This window comes from Anolis carolinensis, chromosome 5, assembly GCF_035594765.1.
Source record: "Anolis carolinensis isolate JA03-04 chromosome 5, rAnoCar3.1.pri, whole genome shotgun sequence".
Lineage (NCBI taxonomy): Eukaryota > Metazoa > Chordata > Lepidosauria > Squamata > Dactyloidae > Anolis > Anolis carolinensis.
In genome coordinates, this window is record NC_085845.1 from 177,612,033 (window position 1) to 177,630,645 (window position 18,613).

General features: G+C 38.5%; 1 protein-coding gene and 1 long non-coding RNA gene across 3 annotated transcripts in view; one reads left to right on the forward strand and one right to left on the reverse strand.

Annotated features, from left to right (window-relative positions):
• syn3 (synapsin III) overlaps positions 1 to 18,613 on the forward strand; it is a 243,065-nt gene that overhangs the window by 202,428 nt on the left and 22,024 nt on the right. For both annotated transcript variants that reach the window (XM_003220928.4, XM_062983019.1), the window contains exons 8-10: positions 8,954 to 9,096; positions 10,965 to 11,039; positions 16,705 to 16,807. In XM_003220928.4, the coding sequence (XP_003220976.2) occupies positions 8,954 to 9,096; positions 10,965 to 11,039; positions 16,705 to 16,807 (321 nt within the window). The remainder of the gene's footprint in view (positions 1 to 8,953; positions 9,097 to 10,964; positions 11,040 to 16,704; positions 16,808 to 18,613) is intronic.
• Positions 1,920 to 14,030, reverse strand: LOC134299637 (uncharacterized). The gene is made up of 3 exons (XR_010006869.1): positions 13,869 to 14,030; positions 10,106 to 10,198; positions 1,920 to 4,313 (listed from the first exon to the last, which is right to left on the reverse strand). It is a non-coding gene; the product is annotated as an uncharacterized LOC134299637 (long non-coding RNA).

Consider the following 18,613-nt stretch of genomic DNA (forward strand, 5'->3'; position numbering starts at 1 on the left):
ACACAGGGAGACGAGGGTTTGAATCTCCACCCTGACAACCTACTGGATAACCTTGGACAAACTATACTTTTTCAACTTCAGAGGAAGGCAAGAGCAGCCTCTCTATGAATAAATTCTGCCAAGAAAACCCTGTGATAGGTTTACCTTAGGGTCATCATAAGTCAGAAATGACTTGAAAGCAAACAATAACCAAGCCAATTGTGGTCCAGCCATTAAAATATGTGCCTGAGTAGCTGTGTAAAGGAAGGTACCACCCGCCCTCAAAGCAATCTTGTCACCTTCTTTCCCAGCACAGGAATAGACATTAGTCTCACTGTGGCATATTTGCCTACCCTGGGAACATATTTATTTTCTAGTGAAGGTTGTTTTACAATGTATCCCAAAGGAGTATGGCACTCATATTTTTCCTTTACCTATAAGGTGCAAGTTGTGCTTGTTATTGCCATTGTTATTGTGTGCCTTCAAGTCATTTCTGATTTATAGCCACCCTAAGGCAAAACCTTCACAGGATTTTCTGAGGCTGGGAATATAACTCACCCAAAATCACCCACTGGGTTTTCATGAGCAAATGTGGAATCAAATCCTGGTCTCCAATTATGTGTTCAAATCACTACAACATGCTGGTTCTCTTGTTATAGTCAGGTTACCCCATATCACAGTTTCTTCCTAAAAAAATTGAGTGCCTGGATAGGCAAGCCTGGGACAATTCACCAATCTCTGAACTCTTTCACAAGATTGTTATGAAGATAAAATATGGCTACTCCATATGTAGAATTGTTTTGCTTCTTAGATGAAAGGTTGGCCATAATTCTGATAAATCAAAATGCAACTTCTATTTTGTGCTCCCTTCCCCATTCTGAGAAACTGCCCCTTTTCACTTCCCTGTGCCTCATGTACCATAGATAGAACATCGAGCACAAGATTCTGTAGATTCTATCATTAGATTTATGATTTTAGGAAGTATATATAACTTAAATAGGACAGGCATAGAACATGCTGTGTTGTAAAAAAAACTTTCAATCTCTGCACTCTAAATAAACTCTTGTTGACATCAATATGGTCATTGCTTGACTCATTTCCACAGAAGAACTACACAGGTCAGTTCATAGTAACTCCCAGAAGATCAAAATTTCCAAATGAAGCAAACACAGTGAGGAATAGGGAACCTACACAGTGGTACTGTGGTAAAGGATATGTGCCTGTACTGTGGTTTGTGATAATTCTGGTTTTTAAGACGAGTGGACTTAACATTAGCAAACAGCTCATTATTAATAACCTATGTGTAGGTACATTTTTTTACAAAACAATGAAAACATAATAACATAATAGCAGCAACTGAAGCAGAACATTGAAAGCAATGGGAAAAAAATAATGAATGAAACTGTACAATAAAAAGACACTTACTGTATCAAGCAAAGGGAAAACATATGTAAGATCCTATTAAGTAAATGCCTATAAGATCTTCAGTCACATCTGTTCCTCCACTACACTACTTTAAAAGCAAAAGCTGTGGCAATATGTTAGAAAATATATGGTCACGAGTATATTTTCAAAAGAAAATATGAAAACAGTATGCATGCTGAACATCCCTTATCTTGAATTCCAAAACATGAAGTATTCCAGAAGTCAAAATTGTCCACATAGATGGCTGAAATAGTGACATCTTTGCTTTCTGATAGTACACAAACTTTATTTCATGCAAAAATTATTTAAACAATTGTATATAAAATTACTACCATTGTATGTGTACATGTTGTGTGTGTTCAACATCAATGAACTTTTTGTTTAGACTTGGGTCCCATTTTTGTTATGTACATATATGCAAATATATATATTCCAACCCACCCACCCTGCCCCCCAAATCCAAAACACTTCTGGTCCCTAGTATTTTTTTTATAAGGGATAGTCAACCTGTATAAAGGAAATTTGGAACTGGCAGAGAGCAAATTATTTCACTGTTAGTTATAATGTAGTCTTTTTTAAATACAAAGATTCTTGCAAATATAATGTGTATTTCAAGGGTCTCCCTTCTCGTGTTCAGCAGATTTTACTGTTCATGGGTGTCAAGAGTCAGACGCCAGTTAACATACAAAACAAAGTTTATTCCGAAGATAAGCCAAAAAATAACATAAACACAGGAAATATCCTTGAAACACTTCACTTTTCAGTGTTTCGAGAGTAGATTGGACAATAATAACTCAAAAACGAGCCACGTTAATTTCCCATGCTGGCATTCAATAAAAAACTAAATAACGCTTCAATTCAGCTTTGGAAAACAAATAGAGTTAATTGCTGTAAAATAAACAAACTAGAAAAGCAGTAAAGCTGCTTCCACGGTGCAGATAAGCCGAGAGCCTCAAAGGGATGATGAATAGCCGTCGTCAGAAGAATCCAAGATCAGGTCAGGAGGCAGCAGAAATTCCGAAAGACAAACCAATAGTCAGAAGCCGGGAGTAGCCGTCATTCAGAGGGCGTAGATAGAAGCCAGGTCAAATTCAATCCAAAGTCCGAAGAGGGTGCAGTCATCCAAAACAGGTCCACGATAAGACACAGCAAGAGCTAAGCTAGATGATATCAGCAGATTCAAATCATAGTCCAAGTCCAGTCTTCATGGAAACACAGAGATCCCAATGGCGCCTCAGCAACACCTTGCCACACGCAAAGTGCAGTGGCCAAACATTCCCATTTTATTCCCCTTCCTCCTGGGTGACCAAACACTCACACCCAAACACCAGGTGTCCCAAATCTACTCAAGAGTCTGAACTCCCCACAGCTAGAGCTCATGGATCTGGAGTACCTAGCAATTCGTTGGAGTCCCAATCATCCTGCCCACACTTAGCCCCATGAACACTTAAAGAACCATCCTCCCTTCTCCAAGCATCCCAATTGGGATCAGTTCCTGCAGAAACCCCAGGTTCAGAAGTATCCATAGGCCCCAAATCCCCAGACATCTCCGGTGGCTGTGCCCATTCAGTGCCCGCTTCCCCAGCCACCACCTGTTCCTCAGCATCCATCTCCCCATCTGAATCTTCCTCAGAAGATCCCCCATATAGCTCTCTAAGTCGCTTCCTGCGCAACTCCTCCAGTGAACCCTCATCACGAGGGTTTTTTCTTCCTCTTCGAATTCCATCACCATCAACCATAATCCCCGAAGGCGCAGTCACAGCAATGGGAAACTCAGTTACATTAGCCGTCTACTACTTCAATAGTTGTGTATGTGTTCTTGATTACGTATTTAGTAAACATTTAATAATTCCTGAGGGTTTTAGCAATGCAATTTATCTCACTGCCTCATGGAGGACCCTTCTAGCTTAGAATTGGGGACTGGGCCCCCCTTGTTATCCCTATTCCAGGGCCCATTAATATCTCTTTAAATGAAGAATGTTAGGCAATTCCAGAACTTGTGTTAAAGGTGTGGTCCCAGGGTGGATAATAACTATGTTCACAAATGAGTTATTGTTCTCAGCATTCCCCTGAGGTTCAGTATACAAATGCAGACTGACTCATCATGAGTAACTGCGTTTCTTGGTTTCCATGTCAACCATCTGTCTATCCCAGAAAATAACTTGCCAAACAGATACATGGCAGATAAAATATAAAATATAGGATAATAGATACTGTTTAAATCTGATGGCTTTAATTACTTGGAAGCATATAGCTGTATCACGTGCTATGATCAAATTATTGCCCACTAGAAAAGGAAGGGAGATATTTATTTACATTCACAGGTATACCTCAGTTAATAAAGAAGTGTTCCTAACATAAGCTATTTTTACAGTCTTTTTACACCTACCCAGCCCTTTCCCCCCATGTCCCCGGTCTAGCTAGATGTTTTTCAGCAGCAACAACAGCATTTTAATACTAAATCTGTAGACCAAAAGTGTAGGATACTACATTTTTCGTTGTTGAAATTTGTTAGTTTTGGCCCAGTTCTCTAATCTATTAAGGTCAGTTTGATCCTGTCTTCTGGAGTATTAGCTATTCATCCCAATCTGCAGACTTGAGAAGAATGCCCCAGCCCATTAGTCACTTCTTTCCAGGATGAAGAGGAACCATTGGTGAGCATGTTATGGATTTTAGACCACAATAAATTGAGAGGGAATGGCCTGGTGAGCATTCATGCCAACTATAATTAATAAACAAAGTTCCAGATTTGACCTACCTTATAGGGCTGGCGTGTGAGCAGCCATTTTGTGGTTCTCAGGGAGCAGCAGCACCAGGAGAGGAGCTATTTTGCATAAGAGCAACCTGATTGGTCATAAGCAAATGAGCGGGTGCCAAGATTTGGAAGATGAAAGAGTCAAGGATGGCAGCTGAAGGAAAAAAGAAAAACCCAACTGAACATTCTATGTGAGTTGAAGTCAGTTAGTAAGTAAGGGAATTAGCTGGAGAATTGTGATAGTTTGTTAGTAAGTAAGAGTCAGGGAGGATGTTAATGAAAGGTGGTTAGAGAAGTAGTCAGAAGAATAAGTTAAAAATAATCAAAATCTGTTTTCACTTATTAATATAGCAGTCCTTTTTAAGAAAAAGAAAGAGAATGAAGGAGAGTTGTACTGAAATGTTTCTTAACGACTAAATATTTATACCTTTGTAACCATTACACTTTTGCCACAAGAACGCTATAAATAAACTAAGTTACTGTTTCTCTTTAAGTAAAGACTCTTTCTCAGTATCCTGAATATAATTCAAGAAGTCACAAAAGGTGGAAGAAAGATTAAACAATCATTTACTTCTTTGGAGGTATATTCGCGTAAGCGGATAGCCCGACCTCTTCCTGACTGTTTTGCATTTTCGATGAGATAAATAAGCAAAAGGGAATCTTCCACTATGCACAAGTTGGAAGTATCTCACATATTTAAATGTTGTCAGCGGTGGGATAGCCAAACAAAAGACTCCCTTGCCTGAAGGTTTCTGCAGGCATTACTAAGGAACTGGTGTGCGTCCCAGGCGGTATATAACTACCGCAAATAAATAAATGCTCCAAAAATTACAAGCATAAGAGAACATGTGCTCTGCACAAGAGCTTTTATACAACAAGGTCCATTGTTTCAGTTTAAACTATCCCTCTTTTGTTTCTGGTTGGCTGAGCTCTGATGATATGGCTGGAAATTCCCTCCCAGCCAGTTTATTTATTTATTTATTTTGTGCCAAAAGCATTGCATAAATAAATAAGTTTAAAACTGATAAAATAAAGGGATCACAAGCAGCTAAATGGTTTTAGACAAAAAATGGGCAACAGCTACAGCATTGTCTGTAGTTTTAAACCATTCTTCCTCTGTGCATGAGGCAGGACATTGTGGACAAGCAAACAGATGAATTGTTTGTTCTGCTCCACAGTCGCACAAAGTGGAGGATTCTTCTAGGTAGTACCATTTTGTCAGGTTGTCTTTTGATCTGCCAACTCCACTTCTGAGTCTGTTTGGGGACTTCCAAGTTGCCCATTCTTGGTTTGCTCCCTTGTGGGGGGGGGGGGGGGTCATCCATTTGGAATTGCCTGATTTTGCTGCCCACAGGGATATTCTTTCTGTTGATGTAGGAACATTTAGAGATGTAGTGGTTCTCATGAAACCTTTCCTTGATTTAAGTCTGGGAGAAGGCTAATAGCCATACAGTGGATGGCTTTCACAATGTTCAACCTTATTTCTCTCGCAATTGGCAACCAACTTCCCATCGCACATCCGGGGGGGGGGGGGGGGGGGATGCCAACTAGCTTATAGTCTATCAACAGGTGTAGGTTTAAGCCATCTGTGATTATTCTACATGTCTCATTCAGTGCTATATTGATCCACTTCGCATGGGCAAATTTATGGCAAACAGGACAGGCATACTCAGCAGTTGAGTGAGAGAGGGCCAGAGCTGATGTGCTTACTAATTTTGGGTCTGCACCCCATGCACTATTACTAAGTTTCCACAGGATGTTATTGGGTGCAGCTACTTTGTGCTTGGTGTTCACACAGTGTTCAAGCTCTTGGCCTTTCCGGGTAACCTTCAGTTTCCTGTTGGCTTCACGATTACACACGCTTGTGTCTTGACAGAGTTAGGCTTCGGGTATCTTTGTAGATGCTGGAGAGTTCTTTCAGGGCATTAGTTGGTTATCAACTGTTACAAAGTCTTTTGCTTGTGTTGTTAGGCCAAGGTCATCAGCATATATAAAGCTCTTTGTGAGTGGTGATTGTGGCTGATCCTTAGTAAAAATGTTAAAACAAGGTCGGTGCAAAAATGCTGCCTTGAGCTAGACCATTCTTTTGCCTCCTCCGTCTACTTTTCCTGCCCTGGCTATAGCTATTGAAGTCTCCCACAACAAAACCGACTTGATGATTGTGGTAATTACTTGGGGGTGTAAAATAAAAATCAGCCCCAGATGGTTTATAGAGTGATAATACACTGCAGCTATCAAGTTCCACAAATAATATTTCAATGTTGTTCACTTCTTTGAGAGAAGTAGAAATTGCTACACCAGATTGTACAAAAATGGCACTACCATATTGTCTGTGAGGTCGCTCCACTGCCAGTTGCATTCCGAGGATTTTTGGTCTTCTCATTGTAATGTCTGTGTGTTTCCTGTATACATAAAATATCACAGGAAATGTCCTCAGACATTTTGGCCAGTAGCTCATCCTTAGCAAATGACAAACCTTCTATATTAATAGACATAATCATTAAAAGTAATCTTGATAAAAACTGTTGATGTTTATCCATTTGTGGATGAAAGAAACACACTTCCACATTAAAGTGTTGTAAAAGCAATGTTGGGTTGGAAGGATTAGCTGATTACAAGAAACGTTGCCCAGGGGCACCCAACGGTATTTATTCAGTCATCAAGGAGGCCCTTTCTCAAGAGGAGATCTGTATCAGCACTGGGAAAAAGGTGTGACCCTTAATTTTTATGTCCTTTTCCTGCTGAAAACTGACAGAAATGATATGAATTGTTGTGCATTATAAAATGTAAGAAAGCATAGAATGCCAGACTGCCATGTGACACCCTGCCCAAAATGGAAACGGATTTTTTTTTGGACTGCAATTTCATAATTCCCTAGATACTCTGGCTAGTGTTGGGGTTTTCTGAACTACATCTTCCAATATTTCATAGCCTATATGGCCAGTGGAAGTGTAACATTTTCTGAGTTCTGCTGACTTTTTTACAGAACTCCTGATAACATACTACATAGTTATGTTTTCCTTATATATTTTTATATATATTTTAATTAAAACAGTAATCATGCTTTTGGTTTAAATCCACATATATCAGTCAATTGCAGAGGAGATTAATGAGGCATGTCATGAAGGAGAACCTTCCATAAAGTAAATTGGAAGGGTGAGGATAATGCATGCATCGTGTTGTTATTTACATCATGTCCCTGTTTTATTCTGTGAAATATTGGGAATTATAGCCAGTTTCAACAAATGCCTTAAAAGATCCCACAGCAGAACTTCTGTCCTTTGTTTAAATAGGATAGCCAGCCTGAAGTGAGCTTAGTTTCCATAATTCCATTGCTTTTAGAGTTGCCATATACTCCAGCTAGAAAGGTATTATTCAGATTCTAGGTTTGCCACCTAGTACACATTTGGCCTGGATTCCAAGTTTTTGGTTTTTTAAAGTTAAGTGTCTAGTCCTTGTGGAAGATGACATATGGGCCAAAATATGGAATCACTTTTCTGTAAATTCGTTCTAGAAGAAGCAAGTCCACTCAGGAATTTCTACTGTAAAGTATGCAAGCAGCAAGCAAGAAACACACTGTAAGTTGACAGGTTGAAGCAAGGGAGAACAAACAGTGTGAATGGCAGTGGACAAAAATCAAAAGAATTGTGCATTGTGATAGCTTGAGCTTAGGCAAGATCAAGTTACCCCCTCACTGTTGATCACATGTCTAAGTGCCTCATTCTGACCTCAGAACAAGCAACTTCGCAAATGAGGCTCTGCCAGGGAAAACTGCAGCTATGATTTGACAGCCCCAAAAACAAAGACATAGGAATTAATTGTTGTGTTATGTCCCATTAGAAAGCAAATCATATTGTTTCTCCTTTTTCATCGCACGTTGTTTCTGGCCTTGTGTTTCAAAATTATCTGTTTTCAGATTTATCACATGAGCAAGTGCATATTAAAATATGCAATGCAAGGATCAGATGTCTGGATTTTGGGAGACTAGCAGGGCATCGCTACTTCATAGGACACCACCTATAGGAACACCCATTCTCCCATGTCACCAAATCGAATCAATGCAGGTGAATCTGACAGATCCCATCCCACCCGTTTTTTCACATCTTCTCCAGTTTTATAGAGATTCTTGAGCTCAGGAGATTATTTCTGCCCGTCTTCTCTCCCCTCCTCCCCAATTTCTTGACTCTTTCTAAACATTTCACTAACAGAACATGACAGATGCAAGGGGAAAGTCTCCCTGCATTGTGTGATGGGTTCCATTTAACCTTGTTTTTCAACTATTTTCAAAGTGTTTAGAAACTGGGAGGAGGAGGTTGCATGGGATAACATCTTTAGTCAGCTTTGCCTTTTCAGCAGTAACGAGCCCAATCTTACCCCTTCATTGTTAATCTTCTTCCCAGCTTTGAAGGGAGCCACTTTGAATCTTCTTTAAGAGAGGAAAATAGGAAATAACAACAACAATAACAACAACAACACACCATGGCTGGAGAGTAGGTGGTAGAAAGGAAGGATGAGAAAAACAGTCCCAATCAGAATTTGGGCATGGAAAATGGGTGGTCATCAATTTATAAAGGTGTACTAAGGGAGAGATTCTGTGGCAGCTCCAGGGCAGAATATTGTCACAATGCATTTGGAATCTTTTGCTAAAGTAGATAACCCCCAAGTGATCCTTTTAACATATATTTCCTCATCAGATATCATGCATATTTTTGTATATAATCTCATGCTGTTGTTGCAACTTCTTAACTCATACAGGGGTTTTTTTATTTGTTTTTGCATCTTTTTCAATCCAAGGTAAAAATTGAAAACCAGCACGACTTCCAAGACATTGTAAGTGTGGTAGCTATGGCCAAAACATATGTCACAACAGAGAATTTCATCGACTCCAAATATGATATAAGAATCCAGAAAATTGGCAACAATTACAAAGCTTACATGTGAGTTTGGTATCAATTCTGAGGTTATATTCTAGCCTAATTTTCATGTTGTTTTAAAAAATCACTCTTGGTGTTCTGTGATTAAATAATTTATTATGTTTCAGTATTACCACTGTAATAGCTCTAAGTGACTGCCTGTATGAGTATATGTTAAAGGTGAGAGATTTGTAAATGCAAATAATTCACACTGGTGATTGCTGCTGCCTTGGTACATAAGATAAGAAAATTCAAGTAGAAGGTTGGAGTTATAAAATAATAATATACTTTATATATTATAAAGGAATAATATAAAGCAATAATGAGGACCAGACAAATGATAGGATATTGCAGCAGCTGTAGAATAGAGCTGTATGGAAGCTGCTGAAAAGATCAATACATCACTTAACACAGTTGTACAAAAGGATAAAAACAAATATTTTACACTGACCAATTTCACTAAAATATTGCAAGCAAGCTATTACATTACCCAGAATGTTTGATCAGACTGAATAGAAGGAAACCCTCATCAACTAGCATAGGAGACCGTTGTCAGACAGTTTGCAGATTCATTCAACAAACAGATGGGGCAAATTAAACAGCATTACTTTAATCTGCTGTTTCTTTCAGAAACTACAGATGTGCAAATTTTATGTACATCTGGTTAGTTGATGGAAGTAAAGTCAAGGTAGTATTTTTTTCCTTGAGAAAATGTAAGTATGCAAAATGTATAATAAATTTTAGTTTTAGGTGATGATATCTCCTTATGTAAAATGGTTCCTGAACAATAATAACTTTGTTCAGGGGATTAAAGTATGATTATTTCCTCAGCTTGTTAGCATCGAGTTACAAAATGGAATAGTCGTTGTAATTAAGGGATTTTTGCTGCATGTTCTTGCTTTCCTAATGCACTAAAATGCCTGAACTATAATTATTAAGACAAATGATATTGGTTCTGAATAAATATTGTTAAGAGGCAAAGAAATGTATTTATACATGATTTTTAAATTTCAGAATGGGAAAGAATGCTTACTTTGTTTGAATTGATGTATCATGGCAGGAAAAGGAACTGGAATTAGAAGAATAGTTCGAGCTTTTGGGAAGCTTTCTCTTTTCACATGTTTTTCTGTGATAAAAATAATCATGATGGTCATCAGCTGGGGCATGTGTTGTAAATGTGGCATTTTCTCTAAACACAAAGCTCATACAATGATGTTTGCTAGCAACACTAGCAGCATGCACAGACACTAACAGCTAGTTATGAGAAACCTATTTAATAACCCTTGAGGAGTCACCCAGTGAAACTGGTGGGTGGCTTTTAGTGCCATTGACTCTACAGTGGCAAAGCACTATATTTCAACCACAATAGAAAGCAGACTCGGTGAAAGGCAGCTTTTCTTTAGTGTTTTGCTCAGATGGCCTCTTTTTTCAGTAGACTCTAAAGCCCACTGATGTCTGTGGGAAGCTTTTTCTTGCTTTTCTGGCATGGCTTTCTGTGCAGTTTCAATTCCACAGTGTAGAGTGCAAGGTTAATTATTCCACCAGCTTTTCACAGACATTTCTACTGTACAAAAGCTGACATACCCGGAAGAGAGTTCATAAGGCCAGTATAAGAATACCCAGCCAGTTTCTGGATAAAGATGTAATTAGGTGGGAGGATGCCAACACACAGGGCGAAGTTCCTTCCCAGCTTATGGCTGGAGCTACACATTTCCTGGGCCATCAGAAATGGTTAAGAGCATAGAGGATAGTAGGACTCAGAAAACAATTGTCTGCCAACATACACACTGTCCTGCTCCCTTCATTTCTCCCCTTCTGTCTTGAATTTGGAGAGGAAATTGCCATGTTTAGGGGCATTGATTGTTCTCATGTGGCTTGTTTGTTTTTCCCAGGAGGACATCGATCTCTGGAAACTGGAAAGCAAACACAGGTTCTGCTATGTTGGAACAGATTGCCATGACTGAGAGGTAATGAATAGAAGAACTACAGCCAAAAGTGCCACCCTTGGGTCAGGGCTAGGACTGCATTAACCATTCCCCCCAAATCCTGCTACAGTAGTGCAGAGATCCCATTTGCATTTGCATTCTGATTTAAGGCCACCATCTGCTTCCCAAGAAAGGAGAGAACTAGAACATTGTCTCTGTTACTATCCACAGTTCTGCATCTCCCACCTATACTATAATGTTCTTTCTTCAGATGAATAAATGGAGGTGGGTTATGTTCGTTGCCCTTCTTCAGTTTTAATTAGTTATGTACTAAAGCATCTGGTTTGCATGCAGAAGAGCCTAACATCAGTTTTTGTCTCTCCAGAGGTTCTCAACCTGTGAGTCTCCAGATGTTTTGGCCTTAAAATCCTGGAAATCCTAACAAGCTGGTAAACTGGCTGGGTTTTCTGGGAGTTGTAGGCCAAAACACCTGGGGACCTACACTTTGAGAACCACTGCTCCAGACAGTGGTCGGACACAATGAATAACTGCTTTCAAGCAGTATAGTTAATACTGAGCTAGCTTGTCTAACTCAGTATAAGGCAATTTACTAAATATACATCCAAATACACTTATGAGAAGGCATAATCTATAATAGAAATTTACAAATAATGTAATAAATCACAAATAAAATTGTTTCCTACAGTGAAGTGCTTTTTAATGGAGAAATTGTGTTATTTAAGTATTTAGGGTGCATACATTTCCAATCTATCACTGTGATGGCACGTCCAAGCCTTTGGGAAAAACTACAGTGTCTGGCTTTTCTGGGGGGCTATTTGTATATCTTCTGTTAAGATCGAGACCCTTAACATACAGAGGCACTTTAGTCAAGGTAAAAGATAACCAAATGAGTTTACTGAAAACAAGATGAATAAGGGGTTAACCACCTGGGACTGTTATAAGATAACTTAAAACATTACAAAAGGAGATTTTGCTGGTTGCAGTCATCTCTCTGAAGTCCTTAAAAGTCTTCTGCCTCTGATGCAAAGCGATGGTTTTCAAGCTGGTGCTTATAAACTCTCAATATTTTACTTTGTGAAGCTTAGGCTGGCCAAAAGCTTCTGTTGTCTCTGGGACTGATGGAATATGAATACTGCTGAATGCAGTGTTTAGTGCTAAGGATGCCTGTTTTGGATTGCTTGGGCCTAGGATTACCAGACAGTACCCAAGCCTCTAAACACTGTAGCTCTGCTGCAGAAAAAAGGGTCTAGCAAAAGAGCTCTGTGCAGGCAAACGGAATAGACCAACTAATGCTGGCCTCTAGGGGGTTTTTTATGCTCCACCCAAAAATTAATACAAAATGGAGGTATCTGCACTATTGGGAAAACCTATAAACAGGGGGAACTAAAGCAAAGGAGAGGAAAAGGCAGAGCCAAGGCTTCATAACTACGTTATCAGTCTAGTAGCAGGAACATAGATGATTCATCTATCTTCTGTTTTCTCCTGAAAAATTTTCTTCTGTAAGGAGAATTTTCCATATTCATATGTTCAAGTATATCTTTGCACACCTAAAATTTAGAGACTTGTGAACCAAAATATTTTAGGACTCTAACAAGGAGTTACAAGTTGCATGGACGTGCTTGGGAACCATTAGCTTATTATTACTAACTCCTGTATTTGATTCTTGATTGAGACTACCTACCTATTTAATTTCATATTTGCATTAACCTAGAATCTGAACTAAGGTTCTTCCAGTACTCCCAGGAAAAATACATGGAACATCTCATTTTTTGTTTTCTCTGATGTCACAAAGAATGTGTCCTACAACATTTTAATAGTCATGCTTATAAAGTAGGATCAATCCCTCTGAATATACCCCCCCCCCCCAATATTATTGCCTTTCCTTCTTGAACTTGTAGGATTTTCAGGCTCAGGTCTCAAAACAACTACGTGTTTTTTATGCTTCCAGATTTAAAGTCAGTCTGTTTAAAAATTAAATTTTATTGGGGGGGGGGGGGGGGTCAGATGGGCGTCTTTGCTATCTTCCATATGTGACTATCTAGTGGTTTCCTAGTTATTTTTTCTTACCACACATCTACGAGTCTATCAAGGAGGAAACAGCTGCACAATGCCATAGCCCAAGGTGTCCCCATGGGAATAAAGATGGGGTATAAATGAATTAAATAAAATAAATAATGAGCTATCTGTCAGGAAGTACCCATCAACACACATTTTGCCTCTGATTAAAAAAATGTCTTGGACATTTGTATTGGGTCACATTATCCCAGGCACAAAACAGACCTTTGACGGTAAAAGCTCATGCAGCTGATGGAGACAGTTCCTGACTGGATTTCTAACTGACACCACTATAAACAATATTGTTGTTGCTGTTGCCACTGTTGTCCTATAATGACAAAGAACTTGGAGAAGAGAGAATGATAGGAGCCAGAGGTGATCATTTGAATACCTTTTTTGGCAGGGGAGTTGCAAAGTTAAAATAAATTCACATGAGTGAGCTAATTCTTTCCCACACTGAGTATCTATGAAGAGAGGGGTGCCAAGGAATGCACTGTTGACAGTCAGGATTAACCTTATGAATCAAACAGGTTATCCATGCTAATATATAAGGCAATGCAAGGCGTGCTGATGTATCACAGGGACTGCATGAAAATCATGATAAAAGAATGGCGCTTCATGAAGGAATGAGAAGGAGGAAATGCACAGAAGACATGGCAAAAGCTAAAAATGCTGGTAGAAGTTGCTTAAGGGGAATAGAAAAGACCACAAAAAAGGAAGAAAGCAATTGCCTTTCCTCTCTACCTTCTGCTCTGTTTAATTCTGGCAAGACAATAGAAAAGTTAGTTCCTTTACCTTCAGGTCTACCTGCTCCCAAGCTCTACAAGACTATTTGCTTCCTTCTCAGCACATACAAAACTAGTAGTCTAAGGTGGCCATCTCACTCAGCCTTGTTAGGACATGTAAGAAATCAGTTAATGTGTGTGTGTCCACTGAAAAATAAGATGCATGAAGCTGATTGGTTGAGCCATGCCTGGAGAGCTGTTAAGCCTGGGAGTTTTTGATACTGTGGCAATTTTGTTCTGACTTGAACTAAGCAGGTGCAGAGAGACAGTTGGAAGAGAAAAGTGGAGAGAGAGGGGGGGACAGAGTTTGAAGTGTGCTCTTGCTTCATGTTGTTTTGGATTTAAGAAGAATAAATCACTTGTTCTTTATTGTTCACCTGCATGGCACATATCTTCTTTCTCTGGCAAGGCAGTGAGTGGACTATACATTTTGATTTTTCATTATGTCACATGCCTAAAGGTAGAGCTGGCCTTCATGTAGAAAGAAGAATTTTGACAAGTGAAGTGATTTTTATCATGTCCAGAGCAAGTCACTTCCATCTTCTACCCTACTGTGTACGGAGCAAAGGTTCTTTTATGAATTGCATCTGTCCCCCCTTGGTTTTGGAGGAAAAAAAGCATTCTTCAGAAAATTCTTTTCATTAACTTCTCTTTGGTGGCTTAAGTCAGATCAGATTTCAGAAATAATAGGACACTTGAGTATTGGAGTGGTTGAAATCCTTTTGTTTTATGTGGCTTCAATAGATTGGAATAAACTAGTCATTCTTTCATATAAGCAACAAACAAATGAATTGTCCTAGAATACTTGTATTCACAAAATAGTTCAATGAGCATGGTTTAGCAAAAACCAAAAATAATGTTGGAAGATGTATTAACACACCTGCATCTATTATTCAGCAGAGGAATGATGGCTGTGATAAATACATACATATTCCTTGTCTTTCAATCAGTTTTTTAAATTATCAACAAATGTAACTAATAACAAGTGTATAAGAGATTTAGCTAACAGATAAAAAGGAAGGAAATAGCTCATTAAGAGCAGTATGAACAACACATACCATTAAAAGCATTCAGGAATAAAAACATCTGTATTTTACATAGTATGATCCCTAATGGCTTAAAATAATCAGCCATGGAACTTGATGAATGGATAAGGGGAGAAAGTTTCAAGGATGAAACATTAAAATGAAAAGACTATTCCTGTTACTCACTGTCCTCATAGGCCCAGCTTCAGAGATCAATACCATTGAGTGCCTTCAGAGGATACCAAGTTAGGAAGGGACCTGAAATTTATTACTGAAACCTTCTAGACTTTTTTGTTCCTTCTCTTATCACTTCATCTTTTCAGCTCACCCAGTTATTTTCTTGCATTTAGTTTATTGTGAGAAGAGGAAGCTGAAAAGGATAACCATACTGCTATTTACCCCTTAAAGGACACAGACCAGGGAGTATGTCCATCACTGGAGAAAACGTTCAGTTCTTGAAATATCTTTTCAAATGAAGCAACACATTGTGCATTTGAGATTACTAGTTCTCAACAATTTTAAACTGTTGATCCCACACTGAAGTAACAGAAGAATTCAGAATTTGCAGTAGCAGTAATAATAATTAGTGGAGATATTAGAAAGGACATAAAATGGTGTGTGCATATGAGGACATGTTGTGCCACTACCCATTAATACAGTAACTTCACAGTTTGAGGCACTTTCTATAAAGATTATGATTTTGTCTAGTTGAATGAAGAACTATGGTTTCAGTACTAGGTAATTGCTGTCAGTTATAAAGTAGCTCTTAAATTCTGAAGTACAAGCCCTCATAAATGACAGCCCTGAGAGTCTAGGAATGCAGTCATGTGATGTACCAGCTGTGGCTCTCCAAACATACACATATACATTGCCAAAACCTGCTCATCCAGATTCAGGAGCTTTGACCCCATTCAGCACATGTTGTTTCACTGTTCACTGATCTGTCTTTGGACTAAGTAGGAGCATCTCTTGCCCAGATTAAGCTAAATTAAAGTTTTCATCCAGTCAATTATTCATTTTCTTGTATTTTAACAGAGTCATCAGCATAGTAGTTGCACTTATTACGATATGTAAGAAATCAGTTAATATGTGTGTCAAACTGCAAAATAAGATGCATGAAGCTGATTGGTTGAGCCATGTATGGAGAGCTGTTAAGCCTGGGAGTTTTTGATACTGTTGCAATTTTATTCAAGGAATTTATCCACATGGACAAAGGAAAGACTATTTTAAATTTCTCATAAAAGGACATTATGTGAGTTGGTGCAGCTGAGCACATTGTACATATGTTATTTTGGTTTTAAGACGAATAAACCACATGGTCTTTATTGTTCACCTGCGTGGCACATACCTTCTTTCTCTGGCAGAATGTTTTTATGAATGTTGATGTAGGTTAATAATTTTAATCTGATTTATAGTGTACTGTATAATTTTTATATATGTGTTTATTGTAAGCCGCCCTGAGTCCCCTCTCGGGTGAGAAGGGCGGGATATAAATGTTGTAATAAATAAATAAAATAAATTATAGTTTCAAAGATCCTCAGATTGAAATGAATCAAATAATGTTCAAAACCTTCTAGAGCCTTCCAAGATGACTATATAGCAATACATTTAATGACCAATTAACCATCTATATCATTAATGTATTTGAAGCATCCTCATGCATTCCAATGTCCTATGAACTTTTATAATGTACTGTGTGTGTGTGTGTGTGTGTGTGTGTGTGTGTGTGTGTGTGTGTGTGTGTGTAAAACATAAAGATACCAATATCTCTGACTTTTAAAAATGTGGGTTCATATAAACAATCCTATCTGGTTTCTGCAGATACCGGCTTTGGGCAGATACTGTTGCAGAGATGTTTGGAAGCCTTGACATTTGTGCAGTCAAAGCTGTCCACAGTAAGGACGGGAAGGATTTCATCATTGAGGTGAGAGGCTGAACAAGTGGAATTTAAGTGTCCTTCAAGCAAAAATGTTTAGGAAGGCATACATTACACAGAGATAGAGACAAGAGTGATGTGCAAAGATTTATGCGTACAACTTTCTTCTTCTTTGCCCCATGGCCAATTCATTTTGTACTAATGCAGAGAACATAAAAGAAGCATCTTCTCCATGGGGTTGTTGTATGTTTTCCGGGCTGTATAACCTCTGAGGATGCCTGCCATAGATGTGGGCGAAACGTCAGGAGAGAATAGTTCTGGAACATGGCCATACAGCCCGGAAAACATACAACAACCCTGTGATCCCGGCCATGAAAGCCTTTGACAACACATCTTCTCCATGTTTAGATTTCAAAAAATGTGTAGGCTAAATTAGTTATTGCTTTCATTTGAACAGTAGTGTTGTCTGACAGGAAGGAAGGACTTGATTCAGTACTACAAAACAGAAATTACTACAATGGCAAAAGGAAAATAAGATCTTCCACAAATAGTTGGTCAATGCTCATAAGAAGCCATTGGCTATTTTGATCATATGGCATGCATCTGAGATTAACTTTCTGTTTTGTTCCCAGTCTTTCTTCACCAGAGTTTGACTCTACATCCCTTATTACCTTTGTAATTCTCCTCTATCATAATCATCAACATTTCTTTATATCCTCCTTTTTCCCAAGACCCCATTCAAGGTGGATTACAAATTAAAATAACAATGCAATTAAAAGATATATTAAAAGTCAACATTAAAACAGGATTCAGCTATTAACCATACTGAAACAATTTACACTATGCACTCTGGGGGGAAACAGTTAAAATAGTACATTTAAACAAAACCGGACCCTCTTACAGCTCTTTCATGAAAAGCCTTCGGTCTTCTAAAAGCCTGTCTGAACAAAGAAAAAGGCTTCACCTGCCAACAGAAGGACAACCAGAAGGAACAGAGTTCCATAGTCTTGCGAGAGACATTAAAAAAAATCCTCTCTTATATGTCCACCAACCATACCTTTGAAGATGATGAAATGCAAATAAGGGTCTCTTAGTATATCTTAGTACTCCGGCATGCGATCGTTCTGGTTTGTTGATGTCTTTCTTTAACAGGACTTTGCTGACACTTTCTAAATTTGCATTATCTTTTTTTTTTTTTTTTGCTGCTCCTTGTAAGCATTTTTTCAGAAAATTTCAGAGGACAGCTACGTAGAAGCTGGAAAACATAAACATTTTTTAATTATGGTTCACAGAATCTCTTTGCCGAGATGACCAAGCTCCGATGTTAACAGATATGCTCATATCAAGCTATGAGCTCATTTTTTTTTCTCCTTGTGGTCATATCTGAAATAAAATATCTGAAATCTCACATCAGTGGTACAATTTATCAAAGTTTCTATTTAAGTGAAACAAGAAAAGCTCTTCAGGCAGGTTGTAGGTGGAATAAACAATAACTGCCATGTGGAGTCTCTTTCTTCACATGGATGTCTTTAAACAGAAACTGGATGGCCATTTGTTGGGAGTGCTTTGATTGTGTCATCCTGCATTGCAGGGGTTGGACTCAATGTCCTTCCGATCTCTTCAAAGTCTATGATTTAATGTCTCAAAAATTTTGAAGAAAAACTTGCTATGCTGAAGAGAAAGGACCAAATGAGAGTGGTAGATATTTGAAAAGCAGGTCAGAAGGAGATAGCAAAGTTGAAATGTACGATCTCCTCAGTGGGAGAAGATAATCAAACAATTGTATGGAAGAATGAGGAAGTGTCCTTGGTTATACCATATGAGGATGGTGGGACAGAGACTCAGTGTCTGCCC